This window comes from Gorilla gorilla, chromosome 10, assembly GCF_029281585.2.
Source record: "Gorilla gorilla gorilla isolate KB3781 chromosome 10, NHGRI_mGorGor1-v2.1_pri, whole genome shotgun sequence".
Taxonomy (NCBI): domain Eukaryota; kingdom Metazoa; phylum Chordata; class Mammalia; order Primates; family Hominidae; genus Gorilla; species Gorilla gorilla.
In genome coordinates, this window is record NC_073234.2 from 139,119,612 (window position 1) to 139,145,939 (window position 26,328).

General features: G+C 45.2%; 1 protein-coding gene across 2 annotated transcripts in view; it reads left to right on the top strand.

Moving 5' to 3' along the window:
* The window catches only part of TCTN2 (tectonic family member 2), a 37,337-nt gene extending 12,235 nt beyond the window's left edge, over positions 1–25,102 (top strand). For both annotated transcript variants that reach the window (XM_019038446.3, XM_019038445.3), the window contains exons 6-18: positions 3,515–3,714; positions 4,730–4,856; positions 7,219–7,360; positions 9,343–9,408; positions 11,523–11,657; positions 11,900–11,977; positions 13,106–13,186; positions 13,778–13,889; positions 16,394–16,500; positions 21,227–21,383; positions 23,430–23,555; positions 23,689–23,777; positions 24,303–25,102. In XM_019038446.3, coding sequence (XP_018893991.1) covers positions 3,515–3,714; positions 4,730–4,856; positions 7,219–7,360; positions 9,343–9,408; positions 11,523–11,657; positions 11,900–11,977; positions 13,106–13,186; positions 13,778–13,889; positions 16,394–16,500; positions 21,227–21,383; positions 23,430–23,555; positions 23,689–23,777; positions 24,303–24,412 — 1,530 coding nt within the window. In that variant the 3' untranslated portion in view covers positions 24,413–25,102. The remainder of the gene's footprint in view (positions 1–3,514; positions 3,715–4,729; positions 4,857–7,218; positions 7,361–9,342; positions 9,409–11,522; positions 11,658–11,899; positions 11,978–13,105; positions 13,187–13,777; positions 13,890–16,393; positions 16,501–21,226; positions 21,384–23,429; positions 23,556–23,688; positions 23,778–24,302) is intronic.
* Positions 25,103–26,328: the final 1,226 nt, after the last annotated feature.

Sequence of the window (26,328 nt, forward strand, 5' to 3'; positions counted from 1 at the left end):
AGAGCAGTGGTGCAATCTCCGCTCACTGCAACCTCTGCCTCCTGGCTTCAGCATTCCTCCCGCCTTGGCCTCCCAAAGTGATGGGATTACAGGAGTGAGCCACCATGCCCAGCTAATTTTTTGTGTCTTTAGTAGAGACGGAGTTTCGCCGTGTTGGCCAGGCTGGTCTTGAACTCCTGGCCTCAAGTGATCTGCCCACCTTGACTTCCCAAAGTGCTGGATTACAGGTGTGAGTCACCGTGGCTGGCCTTTTCTTATTTTTATTTTTATTTTTAACCTTTCTTTTTTAACCTATCAAGAAGAAGCACTGAAGCACATTTAAAATTTTTTTTGAGACGGAGCCTCGCTCTGTTGCCCAGGCTGGAGTGCAGTGGCACGATCTTGGCTCACTGCAACCTCCGTCTCCCAGGTTCAAGCGATTCTCCTGCCTCAGCCTCCCGAGTAGCTGGGATTACAGGCGCGTGCCACCATGCTCAGCTAATTTTTTGTATTTTGTTGTAGAGATGGGGTTTCACCGTATTAACCACGGTGGTCTTGATCTCCTGACCTCGTGATCCACCCACCTCAGCCTCCCAAATTGCTGGGATCATAGGCGTGAGCCACTGCGCCTGGCCACATTTTTTGTTCTTATTTAAATTTAAGGGGAATGAGAACTGCAAAAGAAGAAATTTACTGGTACCCAGGTCCCAAGTCCCTCTCGTTTTTGGGTGAGGACAGTTAATGTTTCGTTGGTTTTTTACTTCCCCACTGGGAAATGCAAACTTATTTTTTTTAAAACAGCTTCACTGACGTATGATTGGCATACAAAAGCTGCAGATATTCAAAGTATCCTTGAATATGTGTTTGGAGATAAGTACACACCCATGAGCTCATCCACGCAGTCAATACCATATGCTTTCGCCTCACCTCCAAAAGTTTCCTTTGGTTTTTTTGGTTGTTGTTTTGTTTTGTTTTGTTTTCTTTTGTGGTGAAAGCACTTAACATAAGATCTACCCTCTTAGCAAATTTTTAAGTGTCCTATCATGGTTGGTTTCACTAAACAGGAAAGGGAAGTTTAGGGTCTGCATTAATATTGTCATTCTTTTTTTTTTTTTTTTTAAGACAGAGTCTTGGTCCGTCGCCCAGGCTGGAGTACAGTGGTGCGATCTCGTCCCACTGCAACCTCCGCCTCCCGGGTTCAAGCAATTCTTCTGCCTCAGCTTGCTGAGTAGCTGGGATTACAGGCGTGCACAACCACACCTGGCTAATTTTTGTATTTTCAGTAGAGACGAGTTTTGCCATCTTCACCAGGCTGGCCTTGAACTCCTGACTTCAAGTGATCTACCCACCTTGGCTTCCCAAAGTGCCGGGATTATAGGCGTGAGCCCCTACACCCGGCCAATATTGTGATTTTTACACTAAAAATTATCCTAAGAACAATTAAATTTAATTAAAACAGTAAAGTACAGCGGCCGGGCACGGTGGTTCACGACTGTAATCCCAGCACTTTGGGAGGCCGAGGTGGGTTGATCATGAGGTCAGGAGATAGAGACCATCCTGGCCAACATGGTGAAACCCCGTCTCTTCTAAACGTAAAAATTAGTGGGGCATGGTGGTGGGTGCCTGTAGTCCCAGCTACTCAGGAGGCTGAGGCAGGAGAATCGCTTGAACCCAAGAGGAGGAGGTTGCAGTGAGCTGAGATCGCGCCACTGCACTCCAGCCTGGGTGACAGAACGAGACTCCATCTCAAAAAAAAAAAAAGAGTAAAGTACATCATACATTTGGCTCAGGTATCATTAGAATTGTCAAATGGCCCCTCCTTCTCTTCCTTCCAGGCCACGCTGTGTCCCATGTCTGACTCCCTTTTGCATGTGTTGTGCTGTGTGCTACAGTACCAGCCCCTGATGTCCTTTAGTATTCTGGATCAGTGACATCTTCAGATAACCACAATGCAGCAGCACTTTATACACAATCAATTTTTAATTTGAATTGCTCTCGTTTCAAATGAGAGATCTCTACTGTCAATAAACAAAGATTCAGGACGTAATTTAACTTACAGCTCTCTGGATCCTTCGTGAAACAAGGAAAAATACAGATGAATATCTGAATCAAGTAACTTCTTTTTTTTTTTCTTTTTTTGAGACGGAGTCTTGTTCTGTCACCCAGGCTGGAGTGCAGTGGTGTGATCTCTGCTCACTGCAACCTCTGCCTCCTGGGTTCAAGTGATTCTCCTGCCTCAGCCTCCCAAATAGCTGTGATTATAGGTGTGTGCCACCACGCCTGGCTAATTTTTTTATTTTTAGTAGAGATGGGGTTTCACCATGTTGGCCAGGCTGGTTTTGAACTCCTGACCTTAGGTGATCCGCCTGCCTCAGCCTCCCAAAGTGCTGGGATTACAGGTGTGAGCCACTGCGCCCGGTCTTTTTTTTTTTTTTTTTTTTTTTTAAGTGGCAGGGTCTTGTTCTGTTGCCCAGGCTGGACTTCAGTGGCCCAATCATGGCTTACTGTAGCCTCAGCCTCCTGGACTCAAGCAGTCCTTTCCTCAACCTCCTGAGTAGCTGGGATCACAGATGTGCACCACCATGCCCAGCTAATTTTTTTTTTTTTTTTAATTTTGTCGGGGCTGAGTCTCTCTATGTTGCCTAGGCTGGTCTCAAACTTCTGGGCTCAAACATTCATTCCACCTCAGCCTCCCAAAATGTTAGGATTTCAGGCATGATGCACTGCGTGCAGTCCAAGTAATTTATTTATTTATTTATTTTTTTTGAGACAGAATCTCACTGTGTTTCCCAGGATGGAGTGCAGTGTGTGATCTTGGCTCACTGCAACCTCTGCCTCCTGGGCTCAAGCAATTCTCATGGCTCAGCCTCCTGAGTAGCTGGGATTACAGGTGCCCACCACCACACCCGGCTAATTTTTGTATTTTTAGTAAATATGGGGCTTCACCATGTTGGCCAGTCTGGTCTCACACTCCTGACCTCAAGTGATCCACCTGCCTTGGCCTCCCAAAGTGTTGGGATTACAGGCATGAGCCCCTGCACCCAGCCCCAAGCAATTTCTTGATGACATTAATTGGGTCGTGTTATAATCTAGTGAGGGCCTGGAGGATCCTTGTGGAATATGGAACGTTTCCCCTCACTCTAAATGTCTGGAGGCTTTTCTGGGCTAAGGGTTTGAATGGTAATGACAATTAAGAAAGGAGGTTTACTATGTTTTTGTCTTCATTTGAGATCTATTCTGTACTATCTTTTCTTCTTTTGTTTTACTGGGAATATCTCATGTCTTGGTAAAACTGTGGTTCCCTTGAATGCTTGGAGTTTCTGACTTGGAGGCTTATTTGGGGAATTGACAAAAGAAATTCCAGAACTATTTTACTTTTTGTGGGCACAAGGCACTTTTAGATGAGACACAGATTATAGGTTTTCTTGCTTACTTGGTAGTGTCCTGCTGGCCTTAAATAAGAGTTAGCATTCGCCACGCTTGCCAGGAGATCCTGACCACGGTCACAGCTCCTGCCTTTATGTTTGTCTTCCAGGAATGCTCATCAAATTTAACAAAGCTGTTCAGACGGTCCTGCTTCACCGGCGTGTTTGGAGGAGACGTCAATCCTCCTTTTGATCAGCTCTGCTCTGCTGGGACGACGACACGTGGTGTCCCTGATTGGTTTCCCTTTCTGTGTGTGCAGTCCCCCCTTGCCAACACACCCTTCCTTGGTTACTTCTATCATGGTGCTGTGTAAGTGTCTGAGCAGCCGCCTGGGATGGGGCATTGTTCTCTCGCCCTGGTGGGGCCATACTCTAGTAGGCCCTGTAACGCGGTCACGTTTTTCCCAACCCCTCTCCAGAGGTTCCGTGCCTAAAGGGTTCAATTCTAGACTTCAGTTAGCCAATTTATTTTGCATTATTTGGAAGAATTGGGCCTCATTGAAAAGAAATTGATTGACATCGAAAACAGCTCATGGTGCTTTTCTAGGGGAGGCGAAGGAGTGGTGGCTCATGGGAGATTTTAGTGTTCTGTATTTTACAGTTTGGGGTTGTTAAAAATTTACATCTATAATTTTTGTAATTAAAAAGTAGGCCGGGAGCGGTGGCTCACGCCTGTAATCCCAGCACTTTGGGAGGCCGAGGCGGGCAGATCATGAGGTCAGGAGATCGAGACCATCCTGGCTAACACGGTGAAACCCTGTCTCTACTAAAAATACAAAAAATTAGCCAGGCATGGTGGCACGCGCCTGTAGTCCCAGCTACTAGGGAGGCTGAGGCAGGAGAATGGCCTGAACCCGAGCAGCGGAGCTTGAGCTGAGATCGCGCCACTACACTCCAGCCTGGGCGACAGAGCGAGACTCTGGCCCAAAACAAACAAAACAAAACAAAGTAAAGCGGCTGGGTGCAGTGGGTCATGTCTGTAATCCCAGCACTTTGGGATGCTGAGGCAGGGTGATCACCTGAGGTTGGGAGTTCAAGACGAGCCTGGGTACGTGGTGAAACCCCATCTCTACTAAAAATACAAAAAATTAGCCAGGTGTGGTGGTGGGCACCTGTAATCCCAGCTTACTTGGGAGACTGAGGCACAAGAATTGTTTGAACCTGGGAGGTGGAGGTAGCAGTGAATAAAGATCGCGCCACTGCACTCCAGCCTGGGTGACAGAGTAAGACTCCATCTCAGAAAACAAGAGTAAAGAACAACATTAAGGAAGAATTGTGTTTTTGCAGATAACTGAAACTATTCAGCCTTTCTTATTGATTTTCAGTTCCCCCAAACAGGAGTCTTCCTTTGAAGTATATGTGGATACTGATGCAAAAGACTTTGCAGACTTTGGTTACAAACAAGGAGATCCCATTATGACTGTAAAGAAGGCATATTTTACTATTCCGCAGGTAATCATTGCAATATTAGTACGCTAGACCGTTCTCTTTTTTTTGTTGTTTTTTTTCTTTTGAGACGGAGTCTCGCTCTTACCACCTAGGCTCAAGTGCAGTGCCAGATCTCGGCTCACTGCAACCTCTGCCTCCCGGGTTCAAGTGATTCTCCTGCCTCAGCCTCCCCAGTAGCTGGGACTACAGGTGTGTGCCACCGCACCCAGCCAATTTTTTGTATTTTTAGTACAGACGGGGTTTCACCATGTTGGCCTGGATGATCTCGATCTCTTGACCCTGTGATCCGAGTGCCTCAGCCTCCCAAAGTGCTGGGATTACAGGCATGAGCCACCACGCCTGGCCACTAGACCCTTCTTTTATTTTTCATGTCCTATTGTTAATTTAAGTCATATTTCTCTTTAAAATCTCTTTTTAAGTTACTTATTTTTCTCCTTTCTACCTTTCAGGGACTTAACTGTTTATGTTCTCCAAATTAATAAAATATATAGTCACTCTTAATCACTGTCTTTGCTTAAAACTCAGAGTGAACTTACAAAATAAAACCAAAAGATTTTCTATAAGTTTCCATGGAAGTAGCTATCATTCTTTTTCTTTTTTTTTTTGAGACAGAGTTTCGCTGTTTTTGCCCAGGCTGGAGTATAATGGCACAATCTCAGCTCACCGCAACCTCTGCCTCCCGGGTTCAAGCGATTCTCCTGCCTCAGCTTTCCCAAGTAGCTGGGATTACAGGCATGCACCACCACGCCCAGCTAATTTTGTATTTTTAGTAGAGACGGGGTTTCTCCATGTTGGTCAGGCTGGTCTCAAATTCCTGACCTCAGGTGATCTGCCTGCCTCAGCCTCCCAAAGTGCTGGGATTACAGGCATGAGTCTTTTTTTTTTTTTAATTAAAAAAATTTGTTTTGGTTTGAGACATAGTCTTGCTCTGTCACCTAGGGTGGAGTGCACTGGCGTGATCTCAACTCCCTGCAGCCCTGACCTCCCACATTCAAGTGATCCTCCTACCTCAGCTTCCCAAGTAGCTGAGACTACAGGCACATGCCACCATTCCTGGCTAATTTTTTGTAGAGGTGGGGTTTTGCCATGTTGCCCAGGCTGGTCTTTTTAACTTCTGGGCTGAAGTGACCTGCCCACTTTGGCCTCCCAATGTGCTGGGATTACAGGCTTGAGCCACCGCGCCCAGCCAAAAATTTTTCTGTAGAGATGGGGGTTTCACTATGTTGCCCAGGCGGGTCTTAAACTCCTGGCCTCGAAATTCTTCTGCCTTGGCCAAAGTGTTGGGATTACAGTGTGAGCCTTGATGCCTGGCTAGCAGTAACTATCATTCTTTACTTCTTTTTCTTTTTAAATTTTTATTTTAGGTTCAGGGCTACATGTGCAGGTTTGTTATATAGGTAAACTTGTGTCATGGGGTTTTGTTGTACAGATTATTTGTCACCCAGGTACTAAGCCAAGTACCCAATAGTTTTTTTCTGATCCTCTCCCTCCTCCTACTCGCTACCCTCAAGTAAGGTCCAGTATAAAAAACAATGGTTAGATAAATACATCATTTTATTTACCATTCTAGAATTTTGAAAAATATTTTAAGGCTGTAAGGTTGTATATGGAATCATTTGTATATCTATATATGAATGCACGAGTGAATGAATGACAGGGTCTTGCTCTGTTGCCCAGGCTGGAGTGTAGTGAGTGTAGTCACAGCTCACTGCAGCCTCCATCTCCTGGGCTCAAGCAGTCCTCCCACCTCAGCCTCCCAAGTAGCTGGGACTATAGGTGCATGCCATTATACCCGGTTAATTTTTTACTTTTTGTAGAGACAGGGTCTTGCTATGTTGCCCAGGTTGGTCTTGAACTCCTGGGCTCAAATGATTCTCCCACTACAGCCTTCCAAAATGATGGGATTACAGGTGTGAACCACTGCTCCCAACCTGAAATCTTTTTTTAAGTTCAACGTTATGAGGAGTGTTATTTGTGGGAAGAAAGCATGGGAGGTGAAAGTTTCTCTTTCCTATTCATATGAATCCATTTTTATGATATTAAACTCTGGTTGTGATGAGGGAGAGAACATGAAGTTAAGTATAGTCATGTCTCTGCAAACTAAATAGAACAGGACAAGGGATTTTCTTTGTTTTTATTAGACAATATTTACTGTGACTCCACAACCAGTGGCTTCCAGACCTTGATGGGCAAATGAGTTAGATGTTTTGCTAAAGTGGGTCAACTAGTCGGTGAACTTGCCATTGCTGAAACCAGACCAGCAATGGGAGCAGGCTGCAGAAAGACCAATTTTAAGAGATGCTGATCTGTTTTGTATGATTAGGAGAGAGGTCATAAATCTGTTGGCTTTGCCCTTCTCCCTCAGGTGTCCCTGGCTGGGCAGTGTATGCAGAACGCCCCAGTGGCATTTCTTCACAATTTTGATGTTAAATGCGTTACTAATTTGGAACTATACCAAGAACGAGATGGTATTATCAATGCGAAGATAAAGAATGTTGCCTTAGGAGGTATGTTACATTTCTTTGAAAAAAGAACACAGGCCCAAACATGAATATAAAGTATGATCTCATGAGAATATAAATCATTTCTACTGGTTCAACTTCAAATAATATTTGAACTGCCAGTTATTTTCTTTGGAAAAAGTTTAGTTCCATAAGACAGCATATTGCATATTAATTATTTTGAAATTGAAGTAAAATTCAAATAACATAAAATTAGCCTTTTTGTTTGTTTCTCCATCACGCAGGTTGGAGTGCAGTGGCGCGATCTCGGCTCACTGTACCCTCTGCCTCCTAAGTTCAAGCGATTCTCCTGCCTCAGCTTCCCGAGTAGCTGGGACTACAGGTGCCTGCCACCATGCCTGGCTAATTTTTGTGTTTTTGGTAAAGATGGGGTTTCACCGTGTTGGCCAGGCTGGCCTTGAACTCCTGACCTCAGGTGATCCACTCTCCTAGGCCTCCCAAAGTGCTGGGATTACAGGTGTAAGTCATCGCGTCCCACCAGAATTAACCCTTTTAAAGTGTACAATTCATTGACATTAGTACCTTCCACACTGTTGTGCCACCATCACCTCTCTCTAGTTCCAGAACGTTTCATCGCCTCAGAAGGGCATCTGTACCCATTAGCAGTCACTCCCTACCCCTCTTCCCTCAGCCCCTGGCAGCCACCAATCTGCTTTCTGTCTCCGTGGATTGCTTATTCTGGGTGTTCCCTAGAAACAGAATCATACACTATGTGGCCTTTTGTGTCTGGCTTCTTTCACTGAGCATGGTGTTCCATGGTTCATCTGTGTTGTAGCGTGTGGCAGCGCTTCATTCCTTTTTATGGCTGAATCATAGTCCGTTGCATGGACAGAGCACATTGTGTTTGTCCATTCGTCAGTTGATGGACATGTGGGTTGTTTTCATCTCTGACTGTTGTGAATAGTGCTGCCATGAACACTCGTGTCCAAGTTTTTGCGTAGATGTGTGTTTTTATTTCTTTTGGGTAGACACCTAGGAGTGGAACTGACAGGTCATGCTAATATGACTTCTTGAGGACCCACCAAATTGTTTTTTTTGTTTTTTTTGTTTTTTTTTGAGAGGGAGTCTTGCTCTGTCACCCAGGCTGGAGTGCAGTGACGTGATCTCGGCTCGCTGCAACCTCCACCTCCCTGGTTCAAGCGATTCCCCTGCCTCAGCCTCCCAAGTAGCTGAGATTACAGGCATGTGCCACCACACGTGGCTAATTTTTTTTTTTTTGAGACCAAGTCTCGCTCTTGTCCCCCAGGCTGGAGTGTGATGGCGCAATCTCGGCTCACGGCAACCTCCACCTCCTGTGTTCAAGCGATTCTCCTGCCTCAGCCTCCCGAGTAGCTGGGATTACAGGCACCCGCCACCACGCCCTGCTAATTTTTGTATTTTTAGTAGAGACGAAGTTTAGTAGAGATGGGATTTCACCATGTTGGCCAGGCAGATCTCGAACTCCTGACCTCAGGTGATCCGCCCACCTCGGCCTCCCAGAGTGCCGGGATTACAGGCATGAGCCACCGCGCCCGGCTAATTTTTTTGTATTTTTAGTAGAGAGGAGGTTTCACCATGTTGGCCAGACTGGTCTCAAACTCCTGACCTCAGGCAATCTGCCTGCCTCGGCCTCCCAAAGTGCTGGGATTATAGGCGTGAGCCCCTGCGCCCGGCCAATTGTTTTCTACAGTGTCTGCACCATTTTGTATTGCCACCAGCAGTGAACTGCGTATTTGTTTTTATGTCACAGTGACCCTGGTGTTTGTTTGTTTGTGTGTTTGTTGTGGATTTTCTTCCTCAGTTATAATTAGATGCTAAGAGGATGGGGACTCCTATCTGATGGTTTTTGGGGAGTGGGGAGGGTTTTGTAGTCAGCACCCTGGGCAGTTGCAGTCACCATATTTGCTTTGTAAGCTATACTTTGAGTAAGTGTGATCATGGTAGGCCATGTGTACGCCTGTGGAAGTTAATTTATGTTATCTCTTTAGGCATAGTTACACCAAAAGTGATCTATGAGGAAGCAACTGACCTAGACAAATTCATCACCAATACAGGTATTTAATGTTACACTTCGACGTCATTTCTTCAGAAACAGATATGTCATTTCTTACAAGTAATATATACCCTCAGAGTGTATATTTTTGTTAGTCATTTAAAAAGGTTCACAATAGTTAGAAAAATCTGCCAGGAGCATTTCATTTGTTCCTCGTTCTGTCCTGCTGGGCTTTAGAGTGCTCTCTGTGACCTTGAGCCTGCTCCTCCACAGTCCTGGATTCTCTGAGTTCCACCGACCCTTCTAGTTCCAGCTTCCATGAACCTTTTCTTAAAGGTTTGATAGTTAAGGAATTCTTTTTTTTTTTTTTTTTTTTTGAGGTGGAGTTTTGTTCTTGTCACCCAGGCTGGAGTGCAATGGCATGATCTCGGCTCACTGCAACCTCCACCTCCTGAGTTCAAGCGATTCTCCTGCCTCAGCCCCCTGAGTAGCTGGGATTATAGTCACCCGCCACCACACCCAGCTAATTTTGTATTTTTAGTAGAGACGGGGTTTCTCCCTGTTGGTCAGGCTGGTCTCGAACTCCCGACCTCAGGTGATCCACTCGCCTTGACCTCCCAAAGTGCTGGGATTATAGGTGTGAGCCACCGCGCCCGACCAGTTAAAGAACTTTTTAGGGCACAGCATTTTCACTTTTTGCTTTCTTTCCTTTTTTTTTTTTTTTTTGATAATTAAACTTTCCAATTGTGATGCAGCCAAATAAGTTACGTAGAGTTTGGCAGATTTTTTTTTTTTTTTTTTTGAGATGGATTCTTGCTCTGTCACCCAGGCTGGAGTGCAGTGGTGTAATCTTGGCTCACTATAACCTCCACTTCCTGGGTTCAAGCAGTTCTCCTGCCTCAGTCTCCCAAGTAGCTGGGATTACAGGTGTCCACCACCATATGCCTGGCTAATTTTTGTATTTTAGTAGAGATGGGGTTTCACCATGTTGGCCAGGCTGGTTTTGAACTCCTGACCTCAGGTGATCCACCTGCCTTGGCCTGCCAAAGTGCAGGGGTTACAGGTGTGAGCCACCGTGACTGGCTCAGTTTGGCTAATTTTACCAGAACTTTAATTTTTAATGAAGGATACTGTTTCTTTCTTTCTTTTCTTTTTTTTTTTTAATTGGAGACAGAGTCTTGCTCTGTCGCCCAGGCTGGAGTGCAGTAGGGTGATCTCAGCTCACTGTACCCTCCACCTCCCAGGTTCAAGCAATTCTCATGCCTTAGCCTCCTGAGTAGCTGGGATTACAGGCACCTGCCACCAATCCCGGCTAATTTTTGTATTTTTTTGTATTTTTTTTTTTTTGAGACAGTCTCACTCTGTCACCCAGGCTGGAGTGTAGTGACACAATCTCCACTCACTGCAACCTCTGCCTCCTGGGTTCAAGCGATTCTTCTGCCTCAGCCTCCCGAGTAGCTGGGATTACAGGTGCCTGCCCCCATGCCTGGCTAATTTTTTATATTGTTAGTAGAGAGGGGGTTTCACTGTGTTGGCCAGGCTGGTCTTGAACTCCTGACCTCGTGATCTGCCTGCCTCAGCCTCCCAAAGTGCTGGGATTACAGGCATGAGCCACCGCGCCCGGCCTAATTTTTGTATTTTTAGTAGAGACAGGGTTTCGCCATGCTGGCCAGGCTGGTCTCAAACTCTTGACCTCAGGTGATCTGCCCACCTCGGCCTCCCCAAGTGCTGGGTGTCTCTTTCTGATGTGTTGTACTTCTCAAATTTATTCATTAGCTCATCAAATGTTAGTGGAGTTCCTACGTCGTAGTAGGGAACTAGATAGCGGGCCCCTGCCCTGGCGGAACTGACCCTCTGGTCTTTCATCTCACAAACATTTTACCAAGTGCATGCTCCATGGCAAGCTATGAGCCAGGTGCTGGAGATACAGAAATGAAAGGAACAGATCTCATTCTGGGTACCGTGATGGCATAGAGGAGGCAGTTAATGCTGACTTGGTGGGACCAGGGCAGGGTTCCTCAAGGAAGCAGTGACCGTGCCATGTTAGGGAGCTGGAGATAGGGAGGGCAGGGGCAGGGCACTTGGGGAAGGCCACGCAAGCAGAGAGAACCTCCCAGTAACAGAGTCAGGCTCAAAGAGGGTCTTTAATTTATGAACATATTCTTGTATTTGCAGAAACTCCTTTAAATAACGGATCAGCCCCCAGAATTGTGAATTTGGAAGAACATTATATTTTCAAATGGAATAATAATACCATCAGTGAAATAAATGTTAAAATTATTAGGGCAGAGATTAATGCCCACCAGAAAGGTAACTTTGATGAGGGTAGCAAGCATGCTTTCACTGAAAAGTATTTTTTTTTCTCTTTTCAAGATTCTCATAATTATAACCCATAAAACTAAGTTAGACTTGTTTCTTATGTGCATTTATGATTTAATTAACGAGAGTACACTTTGTATGACAAAATGCAATTTTAAGGTAAACACTATGGAGAATAATTTCTTTTCCTAGTGAAATGGTGCACATTATATTTTATTTTGTTTTATTTATAGGGATAATGACACAGAGATTTGTAGTAAAATTTTTAAGCTATAATAGTGGTAATGAAGAAGAATTATCTGGAAATCCAGGTAAGATGAGTATATGCCAGTCATTGATCTTACAAACATACTTTAGTTCAACACTCCCAGCCATCAGGATGGTTATAAGTAACTCTCTCCAATTTTAGTTTCTGACTCTGACCTTTTTCCTTATTTTCTCTTTTTCTTTTTTTGAGACGGAGTCTTGCTCTGTTGCCCAGTCTGGAGTGCAGTGGCGCAATCTCGGCTCACTGCAACCTGCACCTCCTGGGTTCAAGAGATTTTCTTGCCTCAGCCTCCTGAGTAGCTGGGATTACAGGTGCACACCACCATGCCTGGCTTTTTTTTTTTTTTTTTTAATCACACAACACAGGAAGCTTTATTCATCTGCTACTTCTCCAAAGAGAGGCTTGCAGGGTTGCTCACTTTAACATAATTTTTATATTTTTAGTAGAGATAGGCTGTTGTTCACCGTGTTGGCCAGGCTGGTCTTGAACTCCTGACCTCAAGTGATCCCCTGGCCTTAGCCTCCCAAAGTGTTGCGATTACAGGCATGAGCCACTGCCCCAGCCTCTTTATTCTCTGTTGTGGCACTGTATTCATTTTTTTTTTTTTTTTTTTTGAGACGGAGTTTCACTCTTGTCACCCAGGCTGGAGTGCAATGGCACGATTTGGGCTCACTGCAACCTCCACCTTCCAGGTTCAAGCAATTCTCCTGCCTCAGCCTCCCAAGTAGCTGGGATTACAGGTGCCCACCAACACCCTCAGCAAATTTTTGTCCTTTTAGTAGAGACGGGGTTTTGCCATATTGGCCATACTGGTCTGGAACTCCTGACCTCAGGTGATCCACCCACCTCGGCCTCCCAAAGTGCTAGGATTACAGGCGTGAGCCACTATGCCTGGCCGACATGGTATTCTTTTTGTGATAACAATGTAATTTTTTTTTTTTACATAGTCTGTTGTACATAGTAACAAGTTGCTGTAAATGTGAAGCATTCTTTCACTTTAGCTACTGTTTTTTTTGAGAGACACGAAGGTGCCATCTTTCTCTCAAGGGTATTTTTGAAAGCTTCGCCTATGTATTTTCTTTCCTTGTGCATGACTCTTGTATTATTTGCAGAGTTAGGGCTTGCTATGCTGGAGGAAACAGGCTCACGTTCCTTTGTTGTGTTTGTCTAGGTTACCAACTTGGCAAGCCTGTCCGAGCTCTAAATATCAACAGGATGAATAATGTCACGACTTTACATCTTTGGCAATCGGGTAATCCGGTTTGGTCATTATGATTAGCCCTTTGGCAAATTGGTGTTAGAAGTATTACCATATTTTGAATCTAATCAAGCAATCAATTATTTTAAAGCCCAGTTGGTTTATTTAGCAGAGAGGTACATGCTGCTGAATAACAGTGGTGATGGTTTTTCCTGCTTCTACAGCTTTTTAAAAAGGAGTGCTAACATTGTTTGCACCTGAAGTGCTGGTTGCTAGTAGAAGAGATTGAAATATGAGATTGGCTTGAGAGTCCCATGTTATTGTTGCCTGTAGCCCAGGATGGTGCTAATTGGAGACATGAAAATAACTTCATTCTGAACTGCAGGAAATCTGTGCTTCAGTGGTAATTACGCACATCTGCCAGAGGCAGTGTCACTTCTGAAGAAACCACCGCTCAGGATCTGAGAAGTCTGATAAAGGCACCTTTGTTCAGCTTTGAAAGGATTAGACTAACAGTGATCTCAGTTTTTGAAAACTGGCAACTTTATTTCTACTTACTGTTTTCTGTTTTTCACGGAAAACTGAAGTTAATCTTTACTTTTGTTTAGCAAAAAGTAGCAAGAGGATAATCTTTTTCTTTTATAGCTGGAAGGGGTCTGTGTACATCAGCAACTTTCAAACCCATTTTATTTGGAGAAAATGTACTCTCTGGATGCCTGTTAGAAGTCAGGATTAATGAAAATTGTACTCAGCTCAGGTGAGTGTTTCATTGGTGAATATATCGGCAATGTGAATGGTTTGCCTAGAATTAATTCACTACATGAATATCAAAGACAGCATGAATATGAAAAATTAGAGTCAATTAAAATGTGTAAAAGTGATAATAAATACAGACATGTAATACAATTTAGAGTTGATTCAAACATCAATATGAGGGAAAATAAACTTTTTCTTGGGACTAAAGCCAGTTCATCCACATTTAAGCAAATTTCATCCACATTTAAACAAATGTCTCTGCCAAAGTTTGTTCAGCTCATTGGAACCTTTTTTGTTGTTGTTATGTGGTTTTTTTTGTTGAGATGAAGTCTCACTTTGTCACCTAGGCTGGAGTGCAGTGGTGCGATCTCGGCTCATTGCAGCTTCTGCCTCTCCGGTTCAAGCAATTCTCCTGCCTTAGCCTCCCTAGCAGCTGGGATTACAGGCATGCACCACCACGCCTGGCTGATTTTTTTTGTATTTTTAGTAGTGATGGGGTTTCACAATGTTGGTCTCAAACTCCTAACCTCAAGTGACCTTGCCCACCTTGGCCTCCCAAAGTGCTGGGATTATAGGCGTAAGCCACCGCGCCTGGCCTCATTGGAACCTTATACTCCTAGAGCTATGAAAAAGGCCAGAGCAAAGTGTAACTGGGGTGATTAACTTTTTTTTTTTTTTTTTGAGACAGGGTCTCACTGTGTTTCCCAGGCTGGGGTGCAGTGGTGCAATCATGGCTTACTGCAGCCCCAACCTCCCCAGGCTCAGGTGGTCTTCCACCTGCCTTGGCCTCCTAAAGTGCTGGGATTACAGGGATGAGTCACTCTGCTGGCCTATGTTCTGTTTTTGTTTTTGTTTTCTTTTTGAGACAGAGTTTCACTCTTGTTGCCCAGGCTGGAGTGCAATGGCATAATCTCGGCTCACTGCAGCCTCCGCCTCCCAGGTTCAAGTGATTCTCCTGCCTCAGCCTCCTGAGTAGTTGGGATTACAGGCATGTGCCACCTCACCCGGCTAATTTTGTATTTTTAGTAGAGATGGGGTTTCTCCATGTTGGTCAGGCTGGTCTCGAACTCCTGACCTCAGGTGATCTGCCCTCCTCAGCCTCCTAAAGTGCTGGGATTACAGCTGTGAGCCACTGTGCCCAGCCTTGTTTTTTGTTTTTTTGTTTTTGTTTTTTTTTGACAGTAGCCATCCTAATAGATACTAAGTGGTATCTCATTGTGGTTTTGATTGCATGCGTTCTTTTTGGCTTATTTGTTTTTTGAGACAAGGTCTCACTCCATCACCCAGACTGGAGCGCAGTGGTGTGATCACGGCTCGTTGCAGCCTGACCCTTTCGAGCTCACGTGATCCTCCCACTTCACCCTCCCGAGTATCTTGGAGTACAGGTGTGTGCCTCACTGATTTTTCATATTTTTTGTAGAGATGGGGTTTCACCGTGTTGCTCAGGCTGCTCTCAAACTGCTGGGCTCACGATCCTCCTGCCTTGGCCTCCCAAAGTGCTGGGGTTACAAGCATGAACCGTTATGCCCGGCATGCATGCATTCTTACACACGTTTTATCTGTTACATATTCCAAGATGTGTAGTTCTTTGGGAAGCAGGAAGAAATGGGGGTAACATTGAGAAGTTAAGGAAAACTGGTATAAATTATTGGCAGCAGCTCCTGATTATAGGTTTTGAGGCCTGAGTCCATGGGCAGAGTCCCTCTCCTGCAGTTCATGAGATTTGTACCCTCCAGTGACAGTACTGGGAAGGAGGGAATGCTACGTTCCAACTCTTAGTCTTCACTTAATTTTATGACTCAAAATTCCAGCTAGATATTTAGGTTACTTTTACTGTTGGATCACTCTGGCCCACGAATGTATCCTGCTAACTTGATGTGTGCTCTAACTACCTCCTAAGTTTGGTGACAGTCAGCAGAGTTTGTGAACCGTGTGATTCCCAACTTAAGTTACTAACATTTTTTTTTTTTTTTGAGACAGGATCTTGCTCTGTCACCCAGGCTGGAGTGCAGTGGTACGATCTCAGCTCACTGTAGCCTTAACCCCACCAGGCTTATGCGCTCCTCCCACCTCAGCCTCCCGAGTAGTTGGAACTATAGGTGCATGCCACCATGCCTGGCTAATTTTTGTATTTTTTGTAGAGGCAGGGTTTTGCCCTGTTGTCCAGGCTGGTCTTGAACTCCTGAGCTCAAGCAATCCTCCCACCTCCGCCTCCCAAAGGGTTGGGATTATAGGTGTGAGCTGCCGCACCCGGCTAAGTTACTAACATTTTAAGTCTAAAGTAAAAGATTGCTTCTGTATGTTCTCCCCCAGGTGTGTAGGTCCATCCTGGGAAGGCCATCAGACACACCTAGTCCATGGGTGACACCCAGCCAGTTTTTAATGCCAGTTCCTCTGGCAGTTTTTAATTTAGGCACTCGGAAGTGAAACCCTGACATTCACTGGAAATGACTTTAGGACAAGACCTGCTGGCCATGAGCTGAGAAATGTCTTACTCTCTTGCAGGGAGAATGCTGTTGAAAGACTTGATTCATTAATACAAGCGACGCACGTTGCAATGAGAGGCAACTCCGATTACGCTGATCTTAGTGATGGCTGGCTCGAAATAATACGTAAGTCAAACCCAGGTACAATAAAGCCTGTAACTTGGTTGCTGTGACTACCAACTGTAGTCGCAGCATTAGAGCCCAACCCAGTAGGTCATCTTCCTGAGGCTTGACTGCGGCTTAACTGGACGTTTGCCCAGGGGTTAGATCTCCAGGCAGGAAACTTGGCATGTCTTTTTCTTCTTATTCACAATGACTTTTTTGATTTTCTGTTTTTGTTTTTTTGAGACAGGGTTTCATTCTGTCACCCAGGCTGGAGTGCAGTGGTGCAATCACAGCTTATTGCCACCTCATCCTCCCAGGCTCAAGGGATCCTCCCGCCTCAGCCTTCCAAGTAGCTGGCACCACAGGTGTGCGCCACCACATCTGGCTAATTTTTTGTATTATTTGTAGAAATGGGTTTTGCCATGTTGCCCAGGCTGGTCATTAACTCCTGGGCTTAAGTGATCTGCCCACCCCAACCTCTTAAAGTGTTGGGATTACAGGCATGAGCCACTGCGCCTGGCCAACGACAGTCTTTGTGAAAGAAAGTCTAGGCTGGGAGCAGTGGCTCACACTTATAATCCCAGCACTTTGGGAGGTCAATGCAAGAGGATTGCTTGAGGCCAGGAGTTTTTTTGTTTGTTTGGTTGGTTTTTTTTGAGACGGAGTCTTGCTCTTGTCACCCATGCTGGAGTGCAATGGCACAATCTCGGCTCACTGCAACCTCTGCCTCCTGGGTTCAGGTGATTCTCCTGCCTTAGCCTCCCGAGTAGCTGGGATTACAGGCGCCCACCACCACCTGGCTAATTTTTGTATTTTTTAAATAGAGACGGGGTTTCACCATGTTGGCCAGGCTGGTCTCGAACTCCTGACCTCGTGATCCACCTGCCTCGGCCTCCCAAAGTGCTGGGATTATAGGCGTTAGCCACCGTGCCAGGCTGAGGCCAGGAGTTTAAGACCAGCCTGGGCAACATAGTGAGACCTTGTCTCTATGAAAAATTTAAAAAATTAGTCGAATGTGGTGGCATGTCCCTGTAGTCCCAGCTACTTGGGATGCTGAGGAAAGAGGATCGCTGGAGCCTAGGAGTTTGAGGCTACAGTGAGCTCTGATTACACCATCACACTCCAACCTGGATGACAGAGCAAGATCCTGACTCTAAAAATAAAACAAAATAAAATAAAATACATTAAAACAAAGTCCAAGCAAGGTTTGAAGATTGTTAGTGCACTTCAGTTTGCATTGCTGTTTTTGATTGCCAGGAATACAGGCATTTGAGAATTGACTTTGTAATTTATAAAGGTAATTTTGTTAACTTAAAAGAAAATAAAGTATTGAAAATATTGTGATAGAAGCCAGACACAAAAGACCACATATTGTATGACTCAATTTATATGCAATGTCCAGAATGGGCAATGTATAGAGACAGCAGATTAGTGGATGCCGGAGGTGGAGGAGTTGGGAGGAAATAGGGAGAGACTGCCGTGGGTAAAGGATTTCTTCGCAGACTGATAAAATGTTCTAAAATAGAATCTGCTGATTGTTACACAGCTTTGTGACTATACCAGAAACCATCGAATTGCACACTTTAAGTGGGTGGATTGTATAGTATGTGAATTATATCTCAATAAAGCTGTCAGGAAAGAAAGTAATTAAGGTGCAAAAGATCGGCCGGGCGCGGTGGCTCACGCCTGTAATCCCGGCACTTTGGGAGGCCGAGGCGGGTGGATCACGAGGTCAGGAGATCGAGAGCATTCTGCCTAACACAGGTGAAACCCCGTCTCTACTAAAAATAAAAAAAAAAAATTAGCCGGGCGTGGTTGGTGGGTGCCTGTAGTCCCAGCTACTCGGGAGGCTGAGGCAGGAGAATGGTAGGAACCCAGGAGGCGGAGCTTGCTGTGAGCCGAGATCACGCCACTGCACTCCAGCCTGGGCGACAGAGCGAGACTCCGTCTCACAAAAAAAAAAAAAAAAGGTGCAACAGATCTAATAATAGCAGGGATCATGGGGGCCAGATAGAAAGACTTGACAGCTCAGTGCCTTTGGCCAAAGGTATTTGCAGTGTTGAATTGGCAAGTAGCTCGTACACAAAGGGAAGAAGATATACCACATGTACATGGAATAAAGGTAAACCAGACTTTAAAGCTTCTTCACCAGGCCTGATTTCACCTCTGAATCCAAAATGTCCTTTGAGTCATGGAGATCCAGCTCATCGGGTTATGTTGGAGAGGCCTAAGGTCACAGTGAGTTTTGGCAGAGCTAGAATGAAAACCTGGGGTTCCAACCTCTTTCCTCTGTTCCCTGGTAGCAAGTTAGGTAACTTCCCGGTTTCTTGGGGAGCCTTGAGTCTGTAAATACTTTGAATGGAAAGCTTTTTTTATTGAGCTAATTAACAGAATTGCCTTTTGGGACCAGAAAGAGCCCAATGAGTGTGCGCATCTGCTTTGCCCCTGCCCAGCTCTCCCTGCAGATGCTGCTCTGCCCCTCTCCTCTGCCTGGTGGGTAGGGATCAGCCCTCTGGATCCTGCCCCTACCCTTTCCATCTCCTCTGAGGTCAGCTAGGCTCAGTAGGCTGGAATTCACACAACGGCCCATACAGACACACACCTGTATTGTGCCCACTCCTTGTGATTGGGGTCATGGTGATGAGGACCCTCACTTCCCCCTCTGTGGTCATGGATAATGTGATATGTCTGTGAGCTTGAGGTGCCCCAGACCACTCTCTGACTTGAGGAGGGAGTCCTGTTGGACCCCCACCCCCACGGGGCACTCAGGCTGCTGTTTGCTCATCTAGCTGGTGCTCAAGGCACTGGGCCCAGACCTAGATCCTCATTTGCAAACGGAACCCAGAGGTCGAGCTTGTCAAGCCCTGGGCTCTGCCACCCAGGCCAGCTAGATAGGCTGTGGAATGACCCTGAGGGCTGGAGAAAAGTCAGCAGTTGGGAAATAAACCGTAGGAAAAATGTCCAGACGGAGAACCCAGGTTGATGAGGTACGAAATCAGTGTGGTGATGACATTTTGTTGCCTTCAAGGTGGAAGGGGTTAGCTTTTATTTCATGTCTGAGCCAAAAAGCAACCTTGATCCTGGTTAATAAGCAGAAGAGAAGCGGTGTTGACACATGTATAAGGAAATTAGACATAAAACAGTGTTACTGACCTTCGGAATCCCTGAAGGAGCAAAGAACCCCCTTCAGAGGAGCCATAGAACCTACCCTACTTCCTCTCATTGACCTTGCTGGGTTTTCTCCAAGATGAATGCAAATTCATTTCTCATTCAATTTCATTCTCTTCCAATTGTATTAATACTATGGTAACACATTAGGAAATTACTTACCTATCTAATACATACTAATTAAAGTCATTAGTGTGGATTTTGTTTTATTATTATTATTTTTTCAATTATTATCATTATTTTTTTTTGAGATGGAGTCTCACTTTGTCGCTGGAGTGCAGTGGCATGATCTCGGCTCACTGCAACCTCCACCTCCCAGGTTTCAAGTGATTCTCCTGCCTCAGCCTCCCAAGTAGCTGGGATTACAGGCGTGTGCCACCATGCCTGGCCAATTTTTGTATTTTTAGTAGAGACAGGGTTTCACCATGTTGGCCAGGCTGGTCTCGAACTCCTGACCTCAGGTCATCCACCCACCTCAGCCTCCCAAAGTGTTGGGGTTACAGGCGTGAGCCACCATGCCCGACGGATTTTTATTTTTATTTTTTGAGATGAGGTTCTCACTTTTGTCCAGGCTGGAATGTAGTGGTGCCATGCCATCACGGCTTACTGCAGCCTTGACTTCCCAGGCTGAAGCAATCCTCTCACCTCAGCCTTCTGGGTAGCTGGTGTGTGCTACAGGTGTGTGCCACCATGACTCGCTATTTTATTTTTCTCGAGAAGACAGGGTTTTGCTATGTTGCCCAGGCTGGTCTCAAACTCCTGGGCTCAAGCAGTGCTTCTACCTCGACCTCCCAAAGTGCTAGGATTATAGGCATGAGCCACTGTGCCTGGCCTAAAGTTGTTAGTATGGATTTTAAATGTCTTACACAGCTTTTACTAGAACTGTGACTGCATGGAATAACGATGGCATTTCACTGCAATTACATATGTTTCTGTTAAAAGGCTGGGTAGATTTCAGTGGGAGCTTGGAAACTGAATCATGATTTATGGCTTTAATATGTGGGTCAGGGCTTTTAAGTTCCAGTGACTGGCTAACATACAAGGAAACTTTTTTTTTTTTTTTTTTTTTTGAGACAGAGTCTCCCTCTGTCGCCAGGCTGCAGTGCAGTGGCGTGATCTCAGCTCACGGCAAGCTCCGCCTCCCAGGTTCACGCCATTCTCCTGCCTCAGCCTCCCAAGTAACTGGGACTACAGGCGAGCACCACCACTCCCAGCTAATTTTTGTACTTTTAGTAGAGATGGGGTTTCACCATGTTGTTGGCCAGAATGGTCTCGATCTCTTGACCTCGTGTTCTGCCCACCTCGGCCTCCCAAAGTGCTGGGATTACGGTGTGAGCCACTGCGCCCGGCCCATACAAGGAAACATTTTAAACACAATTTTTATTAGTGCCATCCTATGCCTTGTAGAGTTTAAGGGATAACACAGTTACGGAGTGACAAGTAACTAGAGCCTGTAAGAGACTAAAGCCTCATTAATGTGATGCCTGCCTGATATTATTCCCCATTTTGGTTATTACGACATTGTAGGAAAACTTATCAAATTCTTCTTTGAAAAGTGCATAACTTAACATTTCTATAGGTGTAGATGCCCCTGATCCAGGTGCAGACCCGCTGGCTAGCAGTGTGAACGGCATGTGCCTGGATATTCCTGCTCACCTGAGCATCCGCATCCTCATCTCGGATGCTGGTGCGGTGGAAGGGATTACTCAGCAGGAGATACTTGGCGTAGAGACAAGGTATGATCACATCTTGGATCACCATAGTTTAGAGAGAGTCAGGAAAGTTGAGAGCGTTCCAAACAATAAGGAAATGTTTATTTAGAAACTGATTGTTTATTTACAACTTGCAATTATTAGCAAGATGTTTATATGCACATATGGAATATGTATGAACTATGTGTATAATGGAGACTTATTTTCACAAGTATTTATAAAGCCATATGTAAGTCTGCAAGTTATTTTAGGGAGTACAAAGATGAATAAAGGGCCCCTTAGTGCTAAGTATATTTTGAAATCCATGAATGTAACTGATAATCTGATCAGAGAATATTGTCTGTGGTTAGAGACTTTGGCAGCATATAGGTTCAAATCATGGCTGTCCTACTTAGGAGCTGTGTGGCACTGGCCAATTACTTAACCTTTCTGAGCTGTAGTTTCCTCCTCTGTAATATGGTGATAATACCTTTATGTATCAAGCCTCCATCAGTTTTTTTTTTTTTTTTTTTTTTTTTTGGGACAGAGTCTTGCTCCATCTCCAGGCTGGAGTGCAGTAGCAATATCTTGGCTCACTGCAACCTCCGACTCTCTAGTTCAAGCGATTCTCCTGCTTCAGCCTCCCGAGTAGCTGGGATTATAGGCACATGCCACCACGTCCAGCTAATTTTTGTATTTTTAGTAAAGACAGGGTTTCACCTTGTTGGCCAGGATGGTCTCAATCTCCTGACCTCATGATCCGCCCGCCTCGGCCTCCCAAAGTGCTGGGATTACAGGCGTGAGCCACAACGCCCAGCCTGCCTCCATCGGTTTTAAGTGACAGGCGCCCAGTTCATACTGACTTAAGCAAAGAGGGGAGTTTATTGGTTCAAGTTCAGAGTAATCCACATACAGCTAGTTCATGGTTCATGGTTCTAGTGTGGTCAGGGATCTTTTTGTTTTCGTATCTCAGCTCCTCTTCCTTTGGGTTGGCTTCATTCTCAGGGAGGTTCTCCTCAAGAGATGGCAAAGATCAGCACCAGCAATCCAGGCTTATGTCACTGCAGCAAGTCCAGTGGGGAGAAAGCCTCTTTCCTCCTCTTTCTTTTCTTTGTTTCTTTTTTTTTTTTTTTTTTTTTGAGATGGAGTTTTGCTCTTGTTGCCCAGGCTGGGGTGCAGTGGTGCCATCTTGGCTCACTGCAACCTCCACCTCCCGGGTTCAAGTGATTCTTCTGCCTCAGCCTCCTAAGTAGCTGAGGTTACAAGCATGTGGCACCTCGCCTGGCTAATTTTGTATTTTTAGTAGAGATGGGGTTTCTCCATGTTGGTCAGGCTGGTCTTAAACTCCCAACCTGAGGTGATCTGCCTGCCTCAGCCTCCCAAAGTGCTGGGATTACAGGCATGAGTCACCGTGCCCGGCCCCTCCTCTTTCTCAAAATAGATCTGGGCAGACTTTTATTGGTTCAGTTTGGGTCATGTCCTCCTTTCTGAACCAATCCCTATGACTGGGGCAATGGACAGCTCTTATTGGCTAGGCTCAGGTGATGGGTGCACCTCTGGATTAGGGCCAATTCCTTCTGCTCCACTGAACTGGGAATGGAGAGTGGTGGCTCTGCAAGGGAAAATGGGAGTGCAGTTACCACCTCCGCAGTACTCTTTTGAGGATAACATGAGATGGTGTGTTGCAAGCAAGTTATCTCTGTGCCTCGAACGTGGAAAGCCCTCAATAAGTGGCTAGCTGCTGCTTTTATTATTATATTGTTTGAGAAAAACAGGTGATGAACAAAGGTACCTTTGATAGCACCTGTATACGATGCACTGGCTGGAGAGGAGTGAGACTGACAACAAGACTGGCAGATGTCGCTGGGCGACAGGCCCATGAGGGGTTATTAGGAGTTTCTCTTCTCTTTGGATCTGTCTGTGGAAATGGTCAAAGACCATGGACAAATACTGAGAAAAAACAGCACAGGTAGAATGCGAAACTTCTTAGGAGAACCTCAGGTTATATTGTGATTGCATCCGTTACCTGCTGTTCTTGGTGGAATAGAACTGAATGGTGGCTATGCTGACCGTGTGATCTTTCTCTCCTAGGTTCTCCTCAGTGAACTGGCAGTACCAGTGTGGGCTTACCTGTGAGCACAAGGCCGACCTTCTCCCTATCAGTGCATCCGTCCAGTTTATTAAAATTCCTGCACAGTTACCCCACCCCCTGACAAGGTACTCCAGTTGCTCACCTAGTTGACATTAGGAAGCAGAAAAATATATATTTGAAAATTGGAAGTTTATTCCTTTAATCAAGTTCTGATACTTCTCACTTGTAGTTTTTGTAACCCTCTAAAATGTTTTCTAGATTCCAGATCAATTATACAGAGTATGACTGCAACAGAAATGAGGTGTGTTGGCCGCAGCTTCTATATCCATGGACTCAGTATTATCAAGGTAGGGTGAAACAGATTTCTATGACCAATTATGTCAATTTAAAAAAAATTTTAAAATGATGTCTAAATGTTACAGAAAGCATAAAACATATAGAAACTTAAAAAAATGTACGGATAATATTGCCACTTGGAAGTGATCACCATTACTGTTTTGACTTAGTTTATTTCTACCTACACTGTTTTTTTTTTTAGAGAGTCTTGCTCTGACACCCTGGCTGGAGTGCAGTGGCACAATCTCAGCTCACTGCAACCATTGCCTCCTGGGTTCAGACAACTCTCGTGCCTCAGCCTTTGGAGTAGCTGGGATTACAGCACCAATATGCCTGGCTATTTTTGTATTTTTAGTAGAGAGGGGGTTTCACTGTGCTGGCCAGGCTGGTCTCGAACTGGCCTCAAGTGATCCGCCCTCCTTGGCCTCCCAAAGTGTTAGGATTACAGGAGTGAGCCACCACGCCCAGCCTATACCTACACTGTTATCAAAAGAGTTAAGAAATACTGCTGTTTAATTTTGTCCATTGTTTTTCAGGGGAGCTGCATTCTCAGTGTGTTGCTAAGGGCTTACTGTTGCTGTTGTTCCTCACATTGGCCTTGTTCCTCAGCAACCCCTGGACCAGAATATACAAAGCCTATAGTTAGACAACCACTTGGCTTTTTTTTTTTTGAGATGGAGTTTTGCTCTTGTTGCCCAGGCTGAAGTGATCTTGGCTCACCACAACCTCCTCCTCTTGGGTTCAAGCGAGTCTCCTGCCTCAGCCTCCGGAGAACTAGGATTACAGGCATGCACCACCACGCCCGGCTAATTTTGTATTTTTAGTAGAGACAGGGTTCCACCGTATTGGCCAGGCTGCTCTTGAACTCCTGACCTCATGATCCGCCCATCTTGGCCTCCCAAAGTGCTGAGATTACAGGCATGAGCCACCGCACCCGGCCTTTTTTTTTTTTTTTTTTTTTTTGAGGCGGGGTCTCACTCTGTCACCCAGGCTGGAGTGCAGTGTACAATCTCGGCTCACTGCAATCTCTGCCTCCCAAGCAATCCTCCCACCTCAGCCTCTGGTGTAGCTGGGACCACAGATGCTCCACCATGCCTGGCTGTATTTTTGGTAAAGACGGGGTTTCGCCTTGTTGCCCAGGGTGGTCTGTAACTCCTGAGCTCAGATGATCTGCCCACCTCGGCCTCCCAAAGTGCCGGGATCACAGACGTGAGCCACTGCGTCCGGTCCATCTGACTTCTCAAAAACTTTAGACCTTGACTTCAGTGATTTGTTGTAGTCTTGTATGCTTCTCTATAAAATTTTAATAAATGAAATGTCTTATTTTTGTAGAAAATTTTTATTAAGTGCCCTGTGACTTTAATTCATATATGTAGCTATCCAATACAGAATGAATATTCTCATCGCTGGCCTGGACTGAGTAAAATGCATGAGAAGAACTCAAAAATGTTAGAAATTTTAGCTTATCACAAATTAGTTAAAGTCATAGGAGTTTTATTTATACCAGAGAGAATCAGTCTTTTCTTTAGTTTTTAATACATTCGTGTTGATTGATGTTTCCCATATTCCGTAGAAAGGATTAAGAAATCCTTAAAAATGCATGTAATACAAAAACACAAAATCATTGATGGGGAAAGATGTGGGGGCTGCGGGAGGAAAATAATAAGAGAAAAGAAAAACAAAACCAGGGGCACACGTAAGCCCCTAAAATATATGCCGAAGGTTGCAGTTAGCAGAAGCAGACCCCTAATTCATTACTTAGTTTTCATTTTTTAGAGACAGGTTCTCCCTCTGTTGCCCAGGCTGGAGTGCAGTGGCACGATCATAGCTCACTGTAAACTCAGACACCTGGGTTCAAGCGATTCTCCCCCAAGTAGCTGGGACTACAGGTGGCACACAGCCACCACGCCTGGCTATTTTTTATTTTTTTTAGTAGATGGGGGTCTGGCTATGTTGCCCAGCCTGGTCTCAAACTCCTGGCTTTAGCGATCCTACCACCTAAGCCTCCCAAAGTGCTGGGATTACCAGCAGGAGCCACCATGCCCAACCAAGACCCCAGTTTACAAAAACCCAAGTATGATTAGCTATAGGAATTATGAAATCTATTCATCAATACAGGAATTATGAAATCTATTCATTAAAAATTAACTGGTTATCAATGAAGGACAGTTTTTCCTAGCTGAGTCTTGACAAATTTCTCCCATGGGCTGTCACATGGGAACAGTCAACCCCACTCAATGGGGAGAATGGATTTTTTTTTTTTTTTTTTTTTTTGAGACTCGGTCTTACTCTGTTACCCAGGCTGGAGAGCTGGAGAGCAGTGGCACAATTACGGCTCACTGTAGCCTCGACCTCCTGAGCTCAAGTGATCCTCCCACCTTAGCCTCCCAAGTAGCTGGGACCACAGGCTTGTACCTGGCTAGTTTTTGTATTTTTTTTTTTTTTTGTAGAGAAGGGGGTCTCCCTATGTTACCCAGGCTGGTCTCGAACTCTTAGGCTCAAGTGATCTACCTGCCTTAGCCTCCCAAAGTGCTGGGATTATAGGTATGAGCTGCCGTGCCC